General features: G+C 32.0%; 1 protein-coding gene and 2 long non-coding RNA genes across 8 annotated transcripts in view; 2 read left to right on the forward strand and 1 right to left on the reverse strand.

Moving 5' to 3' along the window:
• The window catches only part of LOC134706762 (hemicentin-1-like), a 107,052-nt gene that overhangs the window by 15,558 nt on the left and 74,137 nt on the right, over positions 1-17,357 (reverse strand). For all 6 annotated transcript variants that reach the window (XR_010105656.1, XR_010105657.1, XM_063566024.1 and 3 more), the window contains 8 exons: positions 17,070-17,207; positions 15,663-15,818; positions 14,811-15,014; positions 13,929-13,991; positions 11,438-11,557; positions 10,948-11,082; positions 10,567-10,692; positions 8,620-8,739 (listed from right to left, as the gene is read on the reverse strand). Coding sequence is in view for 4 of the 6 variants with exons in the window: in XM_063566024.1 (XP_063422094.1) it covers positions 8,620-8,739; positions 10,567-10,692; positions 10,948-11,082; positions 11,438-11,557; positions 13,929-13,991; positions 14,811-15,014; positions 15,663-15,818; positions 17,070-17,207 (1,062 nt within the window). In the remaining 2 variants the exon portion in view is untranslated. The remainder of the gene's footprint in view (positions 1-8,619; positions 8,740-10,566; positions 10,693-10,947; positions 11,083-11,437; positions 11,558-13,928; positions 13,992-14,810; positions 15,015-15,662; positions 15,819-17,069; positions 17,208-17,357) is intronic.
• Positions 1,417-4,129, forward strand: LOC134706763 (uncharacterized). Its single transcript, XR_010105658.1, has 3 exons — positions 1,417-1,939; positions 2,683-2,751; positions 3,512-4,129. It is a non-coding gene; the product is annotated as an uncharacterized LOC134706763 (long non-coding RNA).
• On the forward strand, positions 4,839-6,761 carry LOC134706764 (uncharacterized). Its single transcript, XR_010105659.1, has 3 exons — positions 4,839-4,905; positions 5,419-5,487; positions 6,249-6,761. It is a non-coding gene; the product is annotated as an uncharacterized LOC134706764 (long non-coding RNA).

Raw genomic sequence — 17,357 nt, forward strand, 5'->3', positions numbered from 1 at the left:
AGTAGAATCAGAGCAGAAGATTTTTGTAAAAGATAACTAAGATTTATGAAAAATGGTTAAAAATTGACTATAAAGGGCAATAACTCCTAAAGGGGTCAACTGACCATTTCGGTCATGTTGACTTATTTGTAAATCTTACTTTGCTGCACATTACTGCTGTTTGCAGTCTATCTTTATCTATAATAATATTCAAGATAATAACCAACCAGATGCTTCGCAGGGCGTAGCTTTATACGACCGCAGAGGTTGAACCCTGTATGGTTGGGGCAAGTATGGACACAACATTCAAGCTGGATTCAGCTTTAAATTTGGATTGTGATTAAATAGTTGACACAGCATAGGTTTCTGACACAGAATGAATGTGTTCTAATGAACTTAAAATTTTGGTTTTCTCTTACAGCAATTCACTATGCTGTTGAATATTAATCCTCTCAAAAAAATGTTTGAAGAAATTTTCTTTTTATTTATGAAATTTCAAATGAGAAAATTGAACCCAATTTTTTTAATCACATCCCCCTTTCCCTTATTCCAAAACTAATCTCAATTAAAATTTCTAATGGAGTTTGCAACAATAACTACTCATTTAAATACATCATAAAATATTAAGATGTAAAAAAAATGCTTGTTATCACTGAATGGTAAAGATTATTTTAATTTATCAGTTGGTAGTAAAAAGTGAATATACATTGTATATTGTATATAACAAAGATTTAAGTTGATTCTGGACAAAGAAAGATAACTCTAATTAAAAAAAATTCTTGCAATTGCACAATATTGTGCAATTAGATATTTCTTGCTTACTATTCTGGACAAAGAAAGATAACTCTAATTAAAAAAAAAATTGCTATTTCACAATATTGTGTAGTTAGATATTTCTTGCCATTGCGCAATACTGTGCAATTGAAAAGACTAGCTATTGCACAATACTTAATATAATAATTTTAGATCCTGATTTGGACCAACTTGAAAACTAAGTACATTTTTAGATTCAGCATATCAAAGAACCCAACCGATTCATTTTTTGTCAAAATCAAAGTAAGTTTAATTTTGGACCCTTTGGACCTTAATGTAGACCAAATTGAAAACGGGACCAAAAGTTAAGAATCTACATACACAGTAAGATTCCGCATATCAAAGAACCCCACTTATTGAATTTTTGATGAAATCAAACAAAGTTTAATTTTGGACCCTGATTTGGACCAACTTGAAAACTGGGCCAATAATCAAGAATCTAAGTACATTTTTAGATTCAGCATATCAAAGAACCCAACTGATTCATTTTTTGTCAAAATCAAAGTAAGTTTAATTTTGGACCCTTTGGACCTTAATGTAGACCAATTTGAAAACGGGACCAAAAGTTAAGAATCTACATACACAGTTAGATTCGGCATATCAAAGAACCCCAATATGGGACAACATCCCTAATGCGCCTTGAAATGAGGAACTCAAAAGTCACGTGTAAAGAAAAAATCTCTGTGTAGTGATATTGGACATGTTTCTATTTTTAGCAAATGACTGAACTTAACTATTTGTGGTGATTAGAAAAGTAGAGGAACATAGAATAAATGTGTAAAAACTATGGAGCTATTGAATGTGTTCAAAGTATTAAATTTTCAAAGAACTTATTGTGTTAAAAAGGGGATATTTTACCACAAGGAGCCGCATCACAGCAGGATGTTCGGGGTTTGCTAATTTACGGAAAAAGTAATCTCACTTCGTACCCCGAAAATTTAACCACATATGTGAAAATGTCACAGCTTCGAAACAAGCTATCATACATATCCAAGTTAACGACATGGACTGAGCTACCGGAAAAAACGTTACCATTACCGCCTATGTAAAAACAATTAAAGATTTTGACCCAAATTAGAAGCTCAATTCCAGAGGTTGTCAGACTGATTTATGGATGAATTCACCTTGTACACCACCGAAAATGATGGTAAGTAGTTTTTTATTTATACCTAGATATTATAAATTGTTTAAGATAAATGTTATTGATAAAGATCAGCAAAAACTCAAGAAAATTTTCACTTTTAAAATGCGTTACTAGCACGGGGCTGAACACTTGTTTTAGGCACAATCATAAATTTGTTTACTTCCGAGAGATCCGAAAGGAATGTGTTTACTACATTGAAAAGGAAAGAAATAACTTTTAAATATTATTAAATTGTAAGTAAACATGACACAATATAGTCTTTGTTATGTAATATCACTCTGGTCTACAGGAATACCTGATAATCAAGGGAGATAACACACTTCATACGAGTAATGTGAGATTCAATATCGCATGTGCCTTTATCCAATGATTTGACCCCTGGTCAGTAGATATCATATGCACAAAAACACAGACAAAAACAGTTACATGTTTTTAGAAAATCATGAATTATTATTTTAATGCACATGAGCAAAACAAAGGATATTGTCATTTCTCAGTGAAAAAGGGGGAGGGTCAAACCTTCTTGAAAACAATATTTCTGCACCTATTCAACTATTACGCTAGTTAGCTACTACCCATGGTTCTAATACAAAAGGTTTAAATGAAGGTGGCTAAGCCACAAGGGAGATGCTTTTGTCTTTCTTTGTGATTAAACTTTCAAGAATAGATTTTTCTCTCTCAATAATACTTATGTATTTAAATCAAATGATAACACAGCCTGAGTATTTTTTTGGGTCTTATTTCAGTTCCAGACATATCATTATTTTTCAACCTGAGATGGCAAACTAGAGGTTTTAAAAAGTCCTGAATAACTGGTAAGCATTTTGATTTATTAATCAAGCTCTAATTGTTTATTTCTGGTATTTATGCAATTGAAATTACAGTCGGAATGTTAAAAATATGCTAATATGAAAACTGTTGCTATGGTCATGGTATTAAATGAAAAGGCTTAGTTACAGATCGTTTGGACTCAATATTTCGAGTTAAATCTTGCGGCAACTGTTTCTCACGTAACACTGCAAACTATATTTAGCGCTATTTTGATCTGTCGTTATTTAATGACGCCATAATACATGTGATGTCACATAGTTTCCGTTAAGACCTCATGTGGATTTCTCACTGATAAAAGGTTTTCACTGAAAAACTTGTAAAAAACATTTTTTCTCAAATGGAATTATGTGAAAGGACAAGTTTTGAAAATTTGCACTATATTGCACTCTAATTATATGATACGGATGACTTTCCCAGTAGTTTAGAGCGGTTTCAACAGTATTAAATACAAGATTACCACTAGTAAGAATAATTATTTTGGTGGTTTCTTTTTATAAAACCTTCAGTTTTGCATAATTACTCTGTCAAAATGCACTTTAAGGCACAAGAAAATTTTATAGAATGCTTTATCAGGGTCTGTGTATTGTAATTAAAGGTTATAATCAGAAGTTTTGTCCTTGATTTGACTAGTGGAGGTAATCTGGAAGAAATTACTTATACATACTCATTGTATTCAAAATAAATGAATATAGCGACGAAAGTGTCATTGCCTTATAGTGCTAAAACAACTTTATTTCTTTTCAGAAATGGACAAAAATACAAAGATTTATTCAGAATATAATACCGATGAAGATCACATAAAAATATTTGGAAAAATCAGAAGTATGGATTACAATATGGGACAACATCCCTAATGCGCCTTGAAATGAGGAACTCAAAAGTCACGTGTAAAGAAAAAATCTCTGTGTAGTGATATTGGACATGTTTCTATTTTTAGCAAATGACTGAACTTAACTATTTGTGGTGATTAGAAAAGTAGAGGAACATAGAATAAATGTGTAAAAACTATGGAGCTATTGAATGTGTTCAAAGTATTAAATTTTCAAAGAACTTATTGTGTTAAAAAGGGGATATTTTACCACAAGGAGCCGCATCACAGCAGGATGTTCGGGGTTTGCTAATTTACGGAAAAAGTAATCTCACTTCGTACCCCGAAAATTTAACCACATATGTGAAAATGTCACAGCTTCGAAACAAGCTATCATACATATCCAAGTTAACGACATGGACTGAGCTACCGTAAAAAACGTTACCATTACCGCCTATGTAAAAACAATTAAAGATTTTGACCCAAATTAGAAGCTCAATTCCAGAGGTTGTCAGACTGATTTATGGATGAATTCACCTTGTACACCACCGAAAATGATGGTAAGTAGTTTTTTATTTATACCTAGATATTATAAATTGTTTAAGATAAATGTTATTGATAAAGATCAGCAAAAACTCAAGAAAATTTTCACTTTTAAAATGCGTTACTAGCACGGGGCTGAACACTTGTTTTAGGCACAATCATAAATTTGTTTATACTGCAATCAGCTATTTTACTATACAGATAAAGCTATACGTATAAACGTAAGCTTTATACGTCAATGACCCCAACTAACCTTTAAGCCCCGCCTCCTCATTGTATTTCAACAACAACGTCACGACACGACCATGACAACGTAAAGTAACAACGGTCAAACTTTTATAAATTTAAACTTTTATGTCTTAAAATTGGTTATTTATATACCATGGTTATCAAATGTTATCAATTAAGTTCATTTTCCCTTTCTAATTCCTTAATATGTCAATGTTTTATCGCCTGGACTACGCTCATAGGGAAATACCCCAAAATGGTACCCCAAGGGGAAAATTCCAAACACTTTTTTTAACAATTTTTGTTACCTATTTTTTTCGATTTCAGTATAAAGACAATATACGTAAAGTGTCTTGAAATATGAAATTTATTTGTATTCGGCACGAAACGGGAAAATGCTCGGTAGAACCTCGCATTTTCCCGTTTCTAAGCCTCATACAAATAAATTTCATATTTCAAGACACTATACGTATATTGTCTAATTACTTCCGAGAGATCCGAAAGGAATGTGTTTACTACATTGAAAAGGAAAGAAATAACTTTTAAATATTATTAAATTGTAAGTAAACATGACACAATATAGTCTTTGTTAAGTAATATCACTCTGGTCTACAGGAATACCTGATAATCAAGGGAGATAACACACTTCATACGAGTAATGTGAGATTCAATATCGCATGTGCCTTTATCCAATGATTTGACCCCTGGTCAGTAGATATCATATGCACAAAAACACAGACAAAAACAGTTACATGTTTTTAGAAAATCATGAATTATTATTTTAATGCACATGAGCAAAACAAAGGATATTGTCATTTCTCAGTGAAAAAGGGGGAGGGTCAAACCTTCTTGAAAACAATATTTCTGCACCTATTCAACTATTACGCTAGTTAGCTACTACCCATGGTTCTAATACAAAAGGTTTAAATGAAGGTGGCTAAGCCACAAGGGAGATGCTTTTGTCTTTCTTTGTGATTAAACTTTCAAGAATAGATTTTTCTCTCTCAATAATACTTATGTATTTAAATCAAATGATAACACAGCCTGAGTATTTTTTTGGGTCTTATTTCAGTTCCAGACATATCATTATTTTTCAACCTGAGATGGCAAACTAGAGGTTTTAAAAAGTCCTGAATAACTGGTAAGCATTTTGATTTATTTATCAAGCTCTAATTGTTTATTTCTGGTATTTATGCAATTGAAATTACAGTCGGAATGTTAAAAATATGCTAATATGAAAACTGTTGCTATGGTCATGGTATTAAATGAAAAGGCTTAGTTACAGATCGTTTGGACTCAATATTTCGAGTTAAATCTTGCGGCAACTGTTTCTCACGTAACACTGCAAACTATATTTAGCGCTATTTTGATCTGTCGTTATTTAATGACGCCATAATACATGTGATGTCACATAGTTTCCGTTAAGACCTCATGTGGATTTCTCACTGATAAAAGGTTTTCACTGAAAAACATGTAAAAAAACATTTTTTCTCAAATGGAATTATGTGAAAGGACAAGTTTTGAAAATTTGCACTATATTGCACTCTAATTATATGATACGGATGACTTTCCCAGTAGTTTAGAGCGGTTTCAACAGTATTAAATACAAGATTACCACTAGTAAGAATAATTATTTTGGTGGTTTCTTTTTATAAAACCTTCAGTTTTGCATAATTACTCTGTCAAAATGCACTTTAAGGCACAAGAAAATTTTATAGAATGCTTTATCAGGGTCTGTGTATTGTAATTAAAGGTTATAATCAGAAGTTTTGTCCTTGATTTGACTAGTGGAGGTAATCTGGAAGAAATTACTTATACATACTCATTGTATTCAAAATAAATGAATATAGCGACGAAAGTGTCATTGCCTTATAGTGCTAAAACAACTTTATTTCTTTTCAGAAATGGACAAAAATACAAAGATTTATTCAGAATATAATACCGATGAAGATCACATAAAAATATTTGGAAAAATCAGAAGTATGGATTACAATATGGGACAACATCCCTAATGCGCCTTGAAATGAGGAACTCAAAAGTCACGTGTAAAGAAAAAATCTCTGTGTAGTGATATTGGACATGTTTCTATTTTTAGCAAATGACTGAACTTAACTATTTGTGGTGATTAGGAAAGTAGAGGAACATAGAATAAATGTGTTAAAACTATGGAGCTATTGAATGTGTTCAAAGTATTAAATTTTCAAAGAACTTATTGTGTTAAAAAGGGGATATTTTACCACAAGGAGCCGCATCACAGCAGGATGTTCGGGGTTTGCTAATTTACGGAAAAAGTAATCTCACTTCGTACCCCGAAAATTTAACCACATATGTGAAAATGTCACAGCTTCGAAACAAGCTATCATACATATCCAAGTTAACGACATGGACTGAGCTACCGGAAAAAACGTTACCATTACCGCCTATGTAAAAACAATTAAAGATTTTGACCCAATTAATCAATTTTTGATGAAATCAAACAAAGTTTAATTTTTGACCCTGATTTGGACCAACTTGAAAACTGGGCCAATAATCAAGAATCTAAGTACATTTTTAGATTCAGCATATCAAAGAACCCAACCGATTCATTTTTTGTCAAAATCAAAGTAAGTTTAATTTTGGACCCTTTGGACCTTAATGTAGACCAATTTGAAAACGGGACCAAAAGTTAAGAATCTACATACACAGTTAGATTCGGCATATCAAAGAACCCCAATTAATCAATTTTGATGAAATCAAACAAAGTTTAATTTTGGACCCTTTGGGCCCCTTATTCCTAAACTGTTGGAACCAAAACTCCAAACAATCAATACCAACCTTCCTTTTATGGTCATAAACCTTGTGTTTAAATTTCATAGATTTCTATTTACTTATACTAACGTTATGGTGCGAAAACCAAGAATAATGCTTATTTGGGCCCTTTTTTGGCCCCTTATTCCTAAACTGTTGGGACCTTAACTCCCAAAATCAATACCAACCTTCTTTTTGTGGTCATAAACATTGTGTTTAAATTTCATAGATTTCTATTTACTTATACTAACGTTATTGTGTGAAAACCAAGAATAATGCTTATTTGGGCCCTTTTTTGGCCCCTTATTCCTAAAATGTTGGTACCAAAACTCCCAAAATCAATACCAACCTTCTTTTTGTGGTCATAAACATTGTGTTTAAATTTCATAGATTTCTATTTACTTATACTAACGTTATTGTGTGAAAACCAAGAATAATGCTTATTTGGGCCCTTTTTTGGCCCCTTATTCCTAAAATGTTGGTACCAAAACTCCCAAAATCAATACCAACCTTTCTTTTGTGGTCATAAACCTTGTGTTAAAATTTCATAGATTTCTATTCACTTTTACTTAAGTTAGAGTGCGAAAACTAAAAGTATTCGGACGCCGACGACGACAACGATGCCAACGACGCCAACGTGATAGAAATATACGACGAAAATTTTTTCAAATTTTGCGGTCGTATAAAAATAGTTAAATTACCTGAAAATTATAAATTCAGGGGCAGCAACCCTACAACGGGTTGTCCGATTCGTCTGAAAATTTCAGAGCAGATAGATCTTGACCTGATAAACAATTAGGTTGTTACCCCCATGTCAGATTTGCTCTAAATGCTTTGGTTTTTGAGTTATAAGCCAAAAACTGCATTTTACCCCTATGTTCTATTTTTAGCCGTGGGGGCCATCTTGGTTGGTTGACGGGGTCACGCCACACATTTTTTAAACTAGATACCCCAATGATGATTGTGGCCATGTTTGGTTTAATTTGGCCCAGTCGTTTCAGAGGAGAAGATTTTTGTAAAAGCTAACGACGACGGACGACGACGCCGGACGACAGACGACGACGGATGCCAAGTGATAGGAGAAGCTCACTTGGCCCTTTGATCTGAAGTATCTCTTAAGTTCTGGGTACCACTTATATAAATTATGCAATTAAAAGTATTTTGATATTTTTCAGCACAAGACATGTTAATGTATTGCTTTGATATGGAATGACTATTACTGTATACACCTTTTCACTAATACCGGTTGACCTGACCACTTGAACTTTTGACGCTTACAACAATCACTTTTCCATTGTGGCGTCAGATATTTTGTTTTATGATGTCAAAATTTTACCGGAACCTGTGTGATATCCAGTAATGGCGGACAGATAGCTATAAGGTGTATTAGAACTTAGACAAATTAGCAATGAATTCTTGAAATTGAAGAATGTAACATAGAAAACAGTTCTAGTCAGGCTCCTGACAAATCCTGCTGGACACATACCTTCACACAAATACTTTCTATAAAGTCTGAACCCTGCTGGACAAGCACATGTGTATGATCCTATGGTATTCCTACAGATATGGGAACATGATGACTGGCCTGTTCTACACTCATTAACATCTGTAATGGACAGAAATCAGACTATTGTTACTCAATAAACAATGAAATTAAACACATACTTGTGAAATGTACTGTATACGGAAACAACAACTTAACTATTTTGGTTACTATAAGTGGACATATTAGTTCAAAACTATGTGTTCATAAAAAACAATATAGTTCATGTTGATTATCCAAAAACATGCATGTAGACTTCAAAATTCCTTAATAAAGAAAATCCATGGAACACAGATGATGCCAACTATCCTCCACCTCCCCCATGAACTAAAGTTCAAGAATGGAAACAAATTTCTGGATGTATTTACTGACAGACATACAGATGATAACTTTAATAATTAATGCCCTTCCCACTGAGGCTGGAGCATACAAAAGCAACAGTGGCCAGTCTATCAGGAAATCAATCAATATCTCATACCACTATTGTAGTACATTTTATCAATTTCTTTAATATTCAGTTGGATAATCTTTTGAACTTGGTGCACTTTTACAATTTGCTGCAAACATTTCATAAATAACAAACATTACATTGTTGATATAAAAATATGAAAGTAAATAAAATTCTTAGTTTGTACATGTGTAGAAATATAAGGAATTACATATCTTATAATAAACTTTTACTTCCTGAACATAAAACATTAATTTACATACATTTTTTTCTTATCCGCTTGTTTTCATAACTGAACATGACTTTAAACATTGTTAAACAGGACCTATCAAAAATTAATTATATATTTTTTATTTTAACATCAAAAATGATTTTTGAACACGATAATGACTTATTATCTACTATTTAAAATATGTTCAAAATGTCAAATATATAAACCCATAGTAGCGTCTCACTAGGAAGTCCTGAGGTTCAAAGGGAATATGAAATCTTGTTCAAGGTTAGGTTGGATAGTCATAACCAATCAAAATGTGATTAAGCTATGAATATAAAAACAAATTGTTTAGAAAAAATAAAAAAGAATTCCAAACCTATCAAATTGCAGAATGGTGAATAAAAACACAAAATATATCTTACCTCCTGCGAAATAAAAAGTCTATATTTTCATTTTATATGCAATGCTTAAATGCCTGGGGAGATCACAGATCACTATCCCCTTTAGGTAAAGTCATCCATCCCAGTATAAACACTATCATGGGATCATTTGAGTAGGTGATATACAATTTATATTTCAAAAGTGATTTTTTGAATCATAAATAATAACCTCTGTGATCTGAGTGCTTGCTCATTCTCATTATATCTTAATTGCTTTACTAAGACATTTATGTTCTTTAAATAGAATGATCAACCTGGAAAAATTGACCAAAAACTTAAACCTGAACTTTGCACTATCATTTTCTATGTTAGTGGACCAGGATACCAGGATTAAAATGTTGTATTTTCCACAGATACTCATTCTGTCTACAAGAGACTTATTATTGACGCTTAAATAAAAAAATAAAAATACAATATTAAGTCAATGTAAAAAAAAATATAAACATTTTTGAATGAGGCTGAAAAACAAGAGAAGGGCAAGGTTCTACAGAGCCCTTCTGCAGTTTTGCGACATACAAAAAAGTTTATATTTTTCTGACATTGACCTAATATTGTTTTTAGAATCCAACTTAAATTAATACATTGATAGCTATTTAAATTGTAAAATCAGTTTCAAACGTATTTTTATCCTTTCATGTCCTTGATAATGGAAAAAGCGATTTAACCATGATGAAATTGACATTGCAAAAAATATAGCTGTGTTTTTATATTCAAAAAATAAACACAACTAGTTGCAGTATAAAAAGTAATAAAGGCCAAAATTATTCCTGCATTTTGATAGAGTATACCTGTGCATCTACCACTGTTATCAGTTCTAAGTTGAAATCCATCACTACATGTACAGGTATAACCTCCAGGTATATTCTGACAGTTATGTCCACATACTTCTGGGGACTCTCTACATTCATCTTTGTCTGAAAAGAATTAATAGGTAATCATTTCAAAAAACTGTTAAGTGATTACAATGTCCAATCAAAATTCAATAGTATTGAATCATTTCAAATGATAAACCAGTTGTTTTTATACCTTTAAGTCTTATAATTTGCAATATTTATTTAGGATGCGATTCTAAATATATATTTTCTAATAGGCATAGCCATTATAATTTTTAGATGATTTGAAAATTGCAGAAATTGTATTATGTTTTCTTCTGATATTAACAGACATACCAATACATTTTTGTCCATCACCAGATCGTCTGTAACCATCTTTACACATGACAGCACAAATAAATGATCCGTCAATGTTGATACATTCATTGTCAAGGTCACAGCCTGCATTGTTGTTATCACATTCATTTATATCTGTAGTTAAAGAACACACAATGCTTTATCAAGTTTGAATGAATATTATAATCGAGATTATCATTTACTAGTAATTTTTTGGGCCCTTTATAGCTTACTGTTCGCTGTGAGCAAAAACTCAGTGTTGAAGACTGTACTTTGACCTATAATAGTAACTTTTATAAATTGTGACTTGGATGGAGAGTTGTCTCATTGGCACCCATACCACATCTTCTAATATCTACATAGTAAACACAGATAAATTCTATGTATAATATGATCAATTATTATAGCAAATGTGCTGTATCAGCCATCTATGATGATATCTATATAAGTTACGATTGCAAAGACTTACTTAAACAATAATACTACTAACCTTTACAAGTATGACCATTCCTCTCCAATGAATAACCAGGATTACATGAACAAGAGAAACTTCCTGGAGAATTATGACAATAATGGGAACATGGATTTATGGTCAAACATTCATCTTCATCTGAAACGCATAATTAACTCATCAACAACTTTAATGAGACATAATATTGCTATCACAAATAAACATAAACAAGTTTTTTTTAAATACAAGGTTAAAAATGTCTTTCATGCAAAATATAACAAACATGTTAAATTTAGTCAAATGTGTAATATTGCACCACAATGGAAAGGTGGTAATGTGGCTGCTGTGAAAATTTTGACATAATACTTAATTTTATTGACATGATTTTAGGAGTCACAACGAATACAAGAAACACTAATTTTCAATTCATTAATTCAAAATTTCAAGTGGCACTTAACACAATCATTGCATGACTATATAGTCTGAAGATGTTAGGCCAAAATAAAAATATGGTTTGTTTCCCCTCGCCCGACCGACTCAGAGAAATCCCGCCGACTCAAAAGTTTTTATTCCGTTTTTTTGCAACATTTTTTTTTATATCCGGAAATTTTTCGGGGTTGTTTCCGGTGCCGATGATCATTTTATGGTGACCTAAAATCAGCGGTATTGTTTTTGAATTTCAAACATCCTGTATTATTTTGTACACATTCCGCTCACGTGATCGACTGGTTTATTTATCCGCGAAATCGTTAATTCACCCAACGATGTCAAATATCGTAGGGACCAGTTCAATAAATGATCAAAATGGCGCCATTTGAAAAACTTTTACTGCCAAATTAACATTTCCTTCCTCCAATTTTTCGCTTTTAAAAGATACCGAACTTAAGAAAGGAATGGACAGAGACATTTAATGCATGTCTCAGGTGCTGAAAAGTTCATTTCTAAAAAATATAAGGGAAGTGTTACCCTCTTCTCTGACAACGTGGTCCCGACCATTGATTGAACCATCTATGACTATATCATTACTTTTTCGCTTTTACTACCGAACTGTCAAACCTGCATTGTTTGAAGGAGGCAACCCTGTTATCAATGGATTCATTATAAGCCCGTATATTACGATTACTTGACTCCATCCGTGGCTCTTTTTCAAATGGATAAGGGAATAAGACAAAACGAAAATTTTGTGTAGATATATATGAAATATCGATATTTGTCAACCAATCATCAATATATATTGTTTAAATATTGCTTGAAATTTAATGTAAACAGAGGATGGCTTGGATTAGGAATAGTATTTAATGCTAAAAAGGCCACACATGTAAACAGGAAGTTATGTCAGCCAGTAAGGGAGATAATTTGAGAGGGAAAGACCTAAAAGAAGTATTGTCAAATCTTGAAAAAACAAAAAGAAAATGTACAACACTACCTTTTTGAATGTGACCTGTAATCAGATGCCAGAGACAAATTATTTCATCAAATATACTTCAAAACAGGACACATTCCAACAGATCTAGATAATTTATTAACAATCAATTTGCCAAATGCAGAAAATATCAATCAACTATTAGTGGAGTACATAGAGGAAACAAACCGTTTTAGTGGATAATTTGATACAAATTTCTTTAAATTTTTTATATTTTTAATTTTTCATGCCATTTCAATAACCTAATAAACCATTTTTTAAATTTATTTCACTTCATACAATAATTCTATAATATTTTTAAAAGGCCACCTACAATATATAAGTACAAAGGAGAAACTACATTAGTGATAATTATTTTACAAGACGCGACAAAGTTACTGAGAATTGTGGAAAATCACGCGCTTACCACAGCGCTGCCGCTATCCAAAAATCCTGGGGAGAACACTGGAATCTGTTTCTCAAATGTAGACAATATATGCATCTTTTCCAATGATCTCCAAAAAGATGTTTTCTTTCTATGTAAAGACATTGGGCATGGTTGTCGTTGTTTTAGATGTCACAATAAGAAATTCAGAGGAAAGCAAGAAAATTTGATTTTTATTAATATTGGTGATTTCCTCAATGTCAGAAGCAAAATCTGAGTCCTGAGCTGTCAGAGGGTAAATTGTTTAATGGAACATTCTTCAGGTTGAACAACTACAGTACATGCATATATATATTTAAAACAGTTTGCTACTTAGTAGTCAGACTCACTGTCAAAGAGGGAAGAAAATCAGTCATGAACAATTCTGAGATACAAATCCAAATAAAATAAAATAAAATAAATGTCAAGTTGACACCTGACACAGAGAGCTACAAACATTTAGATAATTTAACACGTACATTTAAGTTGCTACAGATGGCTATATATGCCAGACATACACATAATCGATTTGTTTTGCTCTGTTGGATATAAAAAAAAATATCAAGATATAAAAAAAAAAAAAAAAACCCTACCTACCTACCCACCTCCAAAAATGTGGGTAGGGGTTTGGGGAAACATACATTCTTTTAATTGTGGCCTTATATGCAATAACCTTTCTGATAGTAAACTTTTAGATGACAAACCTGTACAGAATGATCCTCCATTGTCTAATAGGAAACCTTTAGGACACTGGTTACTTTGTGTGTCTGTAAGAAAAGAGGAATTTTACAAAAATATGGATATAAATAAACATTCCATTTTTTCTACATCAAATTCTCAATGAAAACCTGATCTGTGAAAAACACTGTGGATATATGATGATCATATATAAGATAGGGGAAAATCTGTTATACTAGCAATAAACAAGTTGTCATAGAAATAGTATTTTAACTGCTGTTCCTCATAATGGACATCGGTAAACCCTGTACAAGAATGATAGGTTATACATAGCTATATGTGTTTCTGTTTAATTGGTCTGATAGGTTATACATAGCTATATGTGTTTCTGTTTAATTGGTCTGATAGGTTATAAATAGCTATATGTGTTTCTGTTTAATTGGTCTGATAGGTTATACATAGCTATATGTGTTTCTGTTTAATTGGTCTGATAGGTTATACATAGCTATATGTGTTTCTGTTTAATTGGTCTGATAGGGAGTTTCAAAACATCTTAAAACATGTGACAAAGTGAGATAGGAATAAGCTATTTGTTTAATTTAGGCACAACTGTTTATAAAGTCATTATTGTTAACTTTTGAATGTATTTCCTCTTCTATATTGTTGTGATATCAATCATAAAAACTTGGAAATAAGACCCTAATATCCTCTTTGCATGCTAGGAAGTTGAAAAGAATAAACAGCTGCGTCGTGAGTGCATGATACACGTCCCATTGCTTTTTCAAAGAGTAAAGTTCAAACACTTCTCAATGTCTTTTTTTGTGTGGAGTGGTAAAATAAACTATTCTTTATCATACATTAACAGTAAAATATATGTTGCCCTAAGTATTAAATATTACATGTGATACCTGGTGATATCTGTGAGGTAAATGTAAACATCAGATGTTGTCTATCCGGGTCCATTTTGATATTGATATCTTTGGTAGTTAGTTTCTGTACTAAGTATGGCATGACACCATGTGACTGGTCATATGATATGGTATGATTCCAGGCATAAGGTAGCATGTGACCATTTACTCTCATCAGCCTTGAAGAATGGGAATACAGACTGGCTGGAAAATATTATAAAAGTTATTATATATACTTGCTTATAAAGAGGGTTTGATAATGCCTCCTTTGGGAATCTATATATGTAAATAAAAAAACATGGAGAATTCCCTTCAGCATAAACTCATGTAAGTTAATTCACATACTCCTACAAGTTACATTAATACAAAGCTGTATCTATATACACTATATAATAATGTTACAACACAAATTTAACCCTTCTTTAAATATCTTTTTCTTAATTTGATTTCCTTAAAAAAATAGTCTATCCAGTATATCTTTAGAAGATAAAAGGCATATTTAAAAAATACAAAGAAGAGTCTGGATTGCATAGTCGGTAAAAAAGATTCCATGTCAATATTTTAACAGCTATCTTTCTATCAGCTATGTTTGCTTATCTACAAAAGTTTTCAGTGATGTTTTTGTACATCTTGTATTGATAAATGATTTTTACTGTTTACAGATTTATCATTATAATTATCTGTTAATGTTTCTGACAACAAAACCCAATGAGATAATGGCAGTTCATATGGCCTTTTAAAACAAGATGAGCAATAGGCTACATAATATCAAAAGATAAACAAAATCTTCAGCACTAGAAATATGTTTCCATGAATATTTATTTATATTTATTCTACAGGGAGATAACTCACTTGGTCCTGTCTGTATATAATCTTCTGTATATGGGTACAGATAAACCTCACTATCTACAGGCAGTTCAGGCACAGATCCACTGACTATAATGTCAAACTGTAAGACGCCATTTCTATCTACCCCAGTCACATAATGATTCATCTTTAATATTTCACCTATAATTCACAATTATCATATATAGCAATATAATGCTTAAGGTGTAACACCACTAATTCAGGCCCGGCCAGAAAGCACATACCAGAAAGTAGTACATATTTAACGCAAAATAGTTCCTACGCATGAGTGTAACTTTGAAAATATGTAGGATATTTAGGTATTTTTGGCATCAAATGAAAGCTGAAGGATTGGTGATCATTGTAGAATACTTTTGGACTTTTAATTTTAAATATTTAAAAAACTGCAGCAAATTTTAAAAAGAGGGTACTTTGGTCTGTTTGTCAGATCTGAAGTACCTGTTTTGGTACATCCGAAATTTCTGGGAACCAGTTCTTTCTTATATGCCATGTAAGGTATGTTGATTTTTTCAGTAGAAGACACCATAAAGTATTGCTTTGACATGCAATGATTGCCACTTCATTTGAACTTAAAATGAAAGAGGTGTGCCTGGTTGAAATGGAGGAATTTAACATAGAAAGTAATGGGACCATGAATTAGTGGTTTACTTCCTTAAATAGGATGTTTTCAAAAAGTAAAACACACAACTTTATCGACCTATAAGTAATGATAATAATAATTGATATATATTGAACCCACCAAATATTTATATTGCAGAAACATATCCTCTTTATTTACCTATCACTAAATTCATTACAAAACATAGCAAACAGTGGTTCTCTAATGCTAATTTCAGAATTATGTCATGACAAAAGCAGCAATACAAGAATATAATACACTATAAGCAGATATGGTGGTACATTTGTAATGATTGCAAATATGACAACTATCCCCAAAAGGACTTAACAAAAATGATGTAAACAATAACAGTTCACAATGCAACCCTTCAATAATGAGCAAAACCAATATTGTATAGTAAGCTATCCTACGGGTGCAGGAGTTTCTCCATACATTGAAGACCCATTGGTGGCCTTTGGCTGTTGTCTGCTCTATGGTCGGGTTGTTGTCCCTTTGACACATTCCCCATTTCCTTTCTCAATTTTATGAGGAACTGGAAACAAAATGTGAAAAACACAACATAGAAAACTAACAATCTGATTTAAGCTAATGACATTATCCAAAACAATAATTACAGACAGCAACCAAAAACATAATGTTCATGATAAATGAAGATATATGTATGACATTTATGGTAAATAGATGGGAATCTGAACTGTCATTACAAATGATATGAGGTGTGGAGGCATGCCTCTTTATTGATATCTCACAAAATGAGTGTCAGACATACTAACCTGTTGCAAACTGTACTTGAGTTTCTCTGTTATATTTTCCATCTGTCAATCGGAAGCCATTACTGGCACCTCCTACTTCCTGTGACAGGGTCCAGTATATTGGATTCAGTACTGATATTAAGTGTTGAAAATGACCCGCTGTCAAAATATAATAATAGTAATTAAAAAAGTAAACATGACATATAAGAATATGATATCAAATGTTTCTTATTTGCGTTACATTAAGATCCCCCAAATGTTTCTTATGAACAAAATCCTCAGTATGTATCACCCAATTCTATAACTATA

The sequence above is a fragment of the Mytilus trossulus genome, chromosome 2 (genome assembly GCF_036588685.1).
Source record: "Mytilus trossulus isolate FHL-02 chromosome 2, PNRI_Mtr1.1.1.hap1, whole genome shotgun sequence".
NCBI lineage: Eukaryota > Metazoa > Mollusca > Bivalvia > Mytilida > Mytilidae > Mytilus > Mytilus trossulus.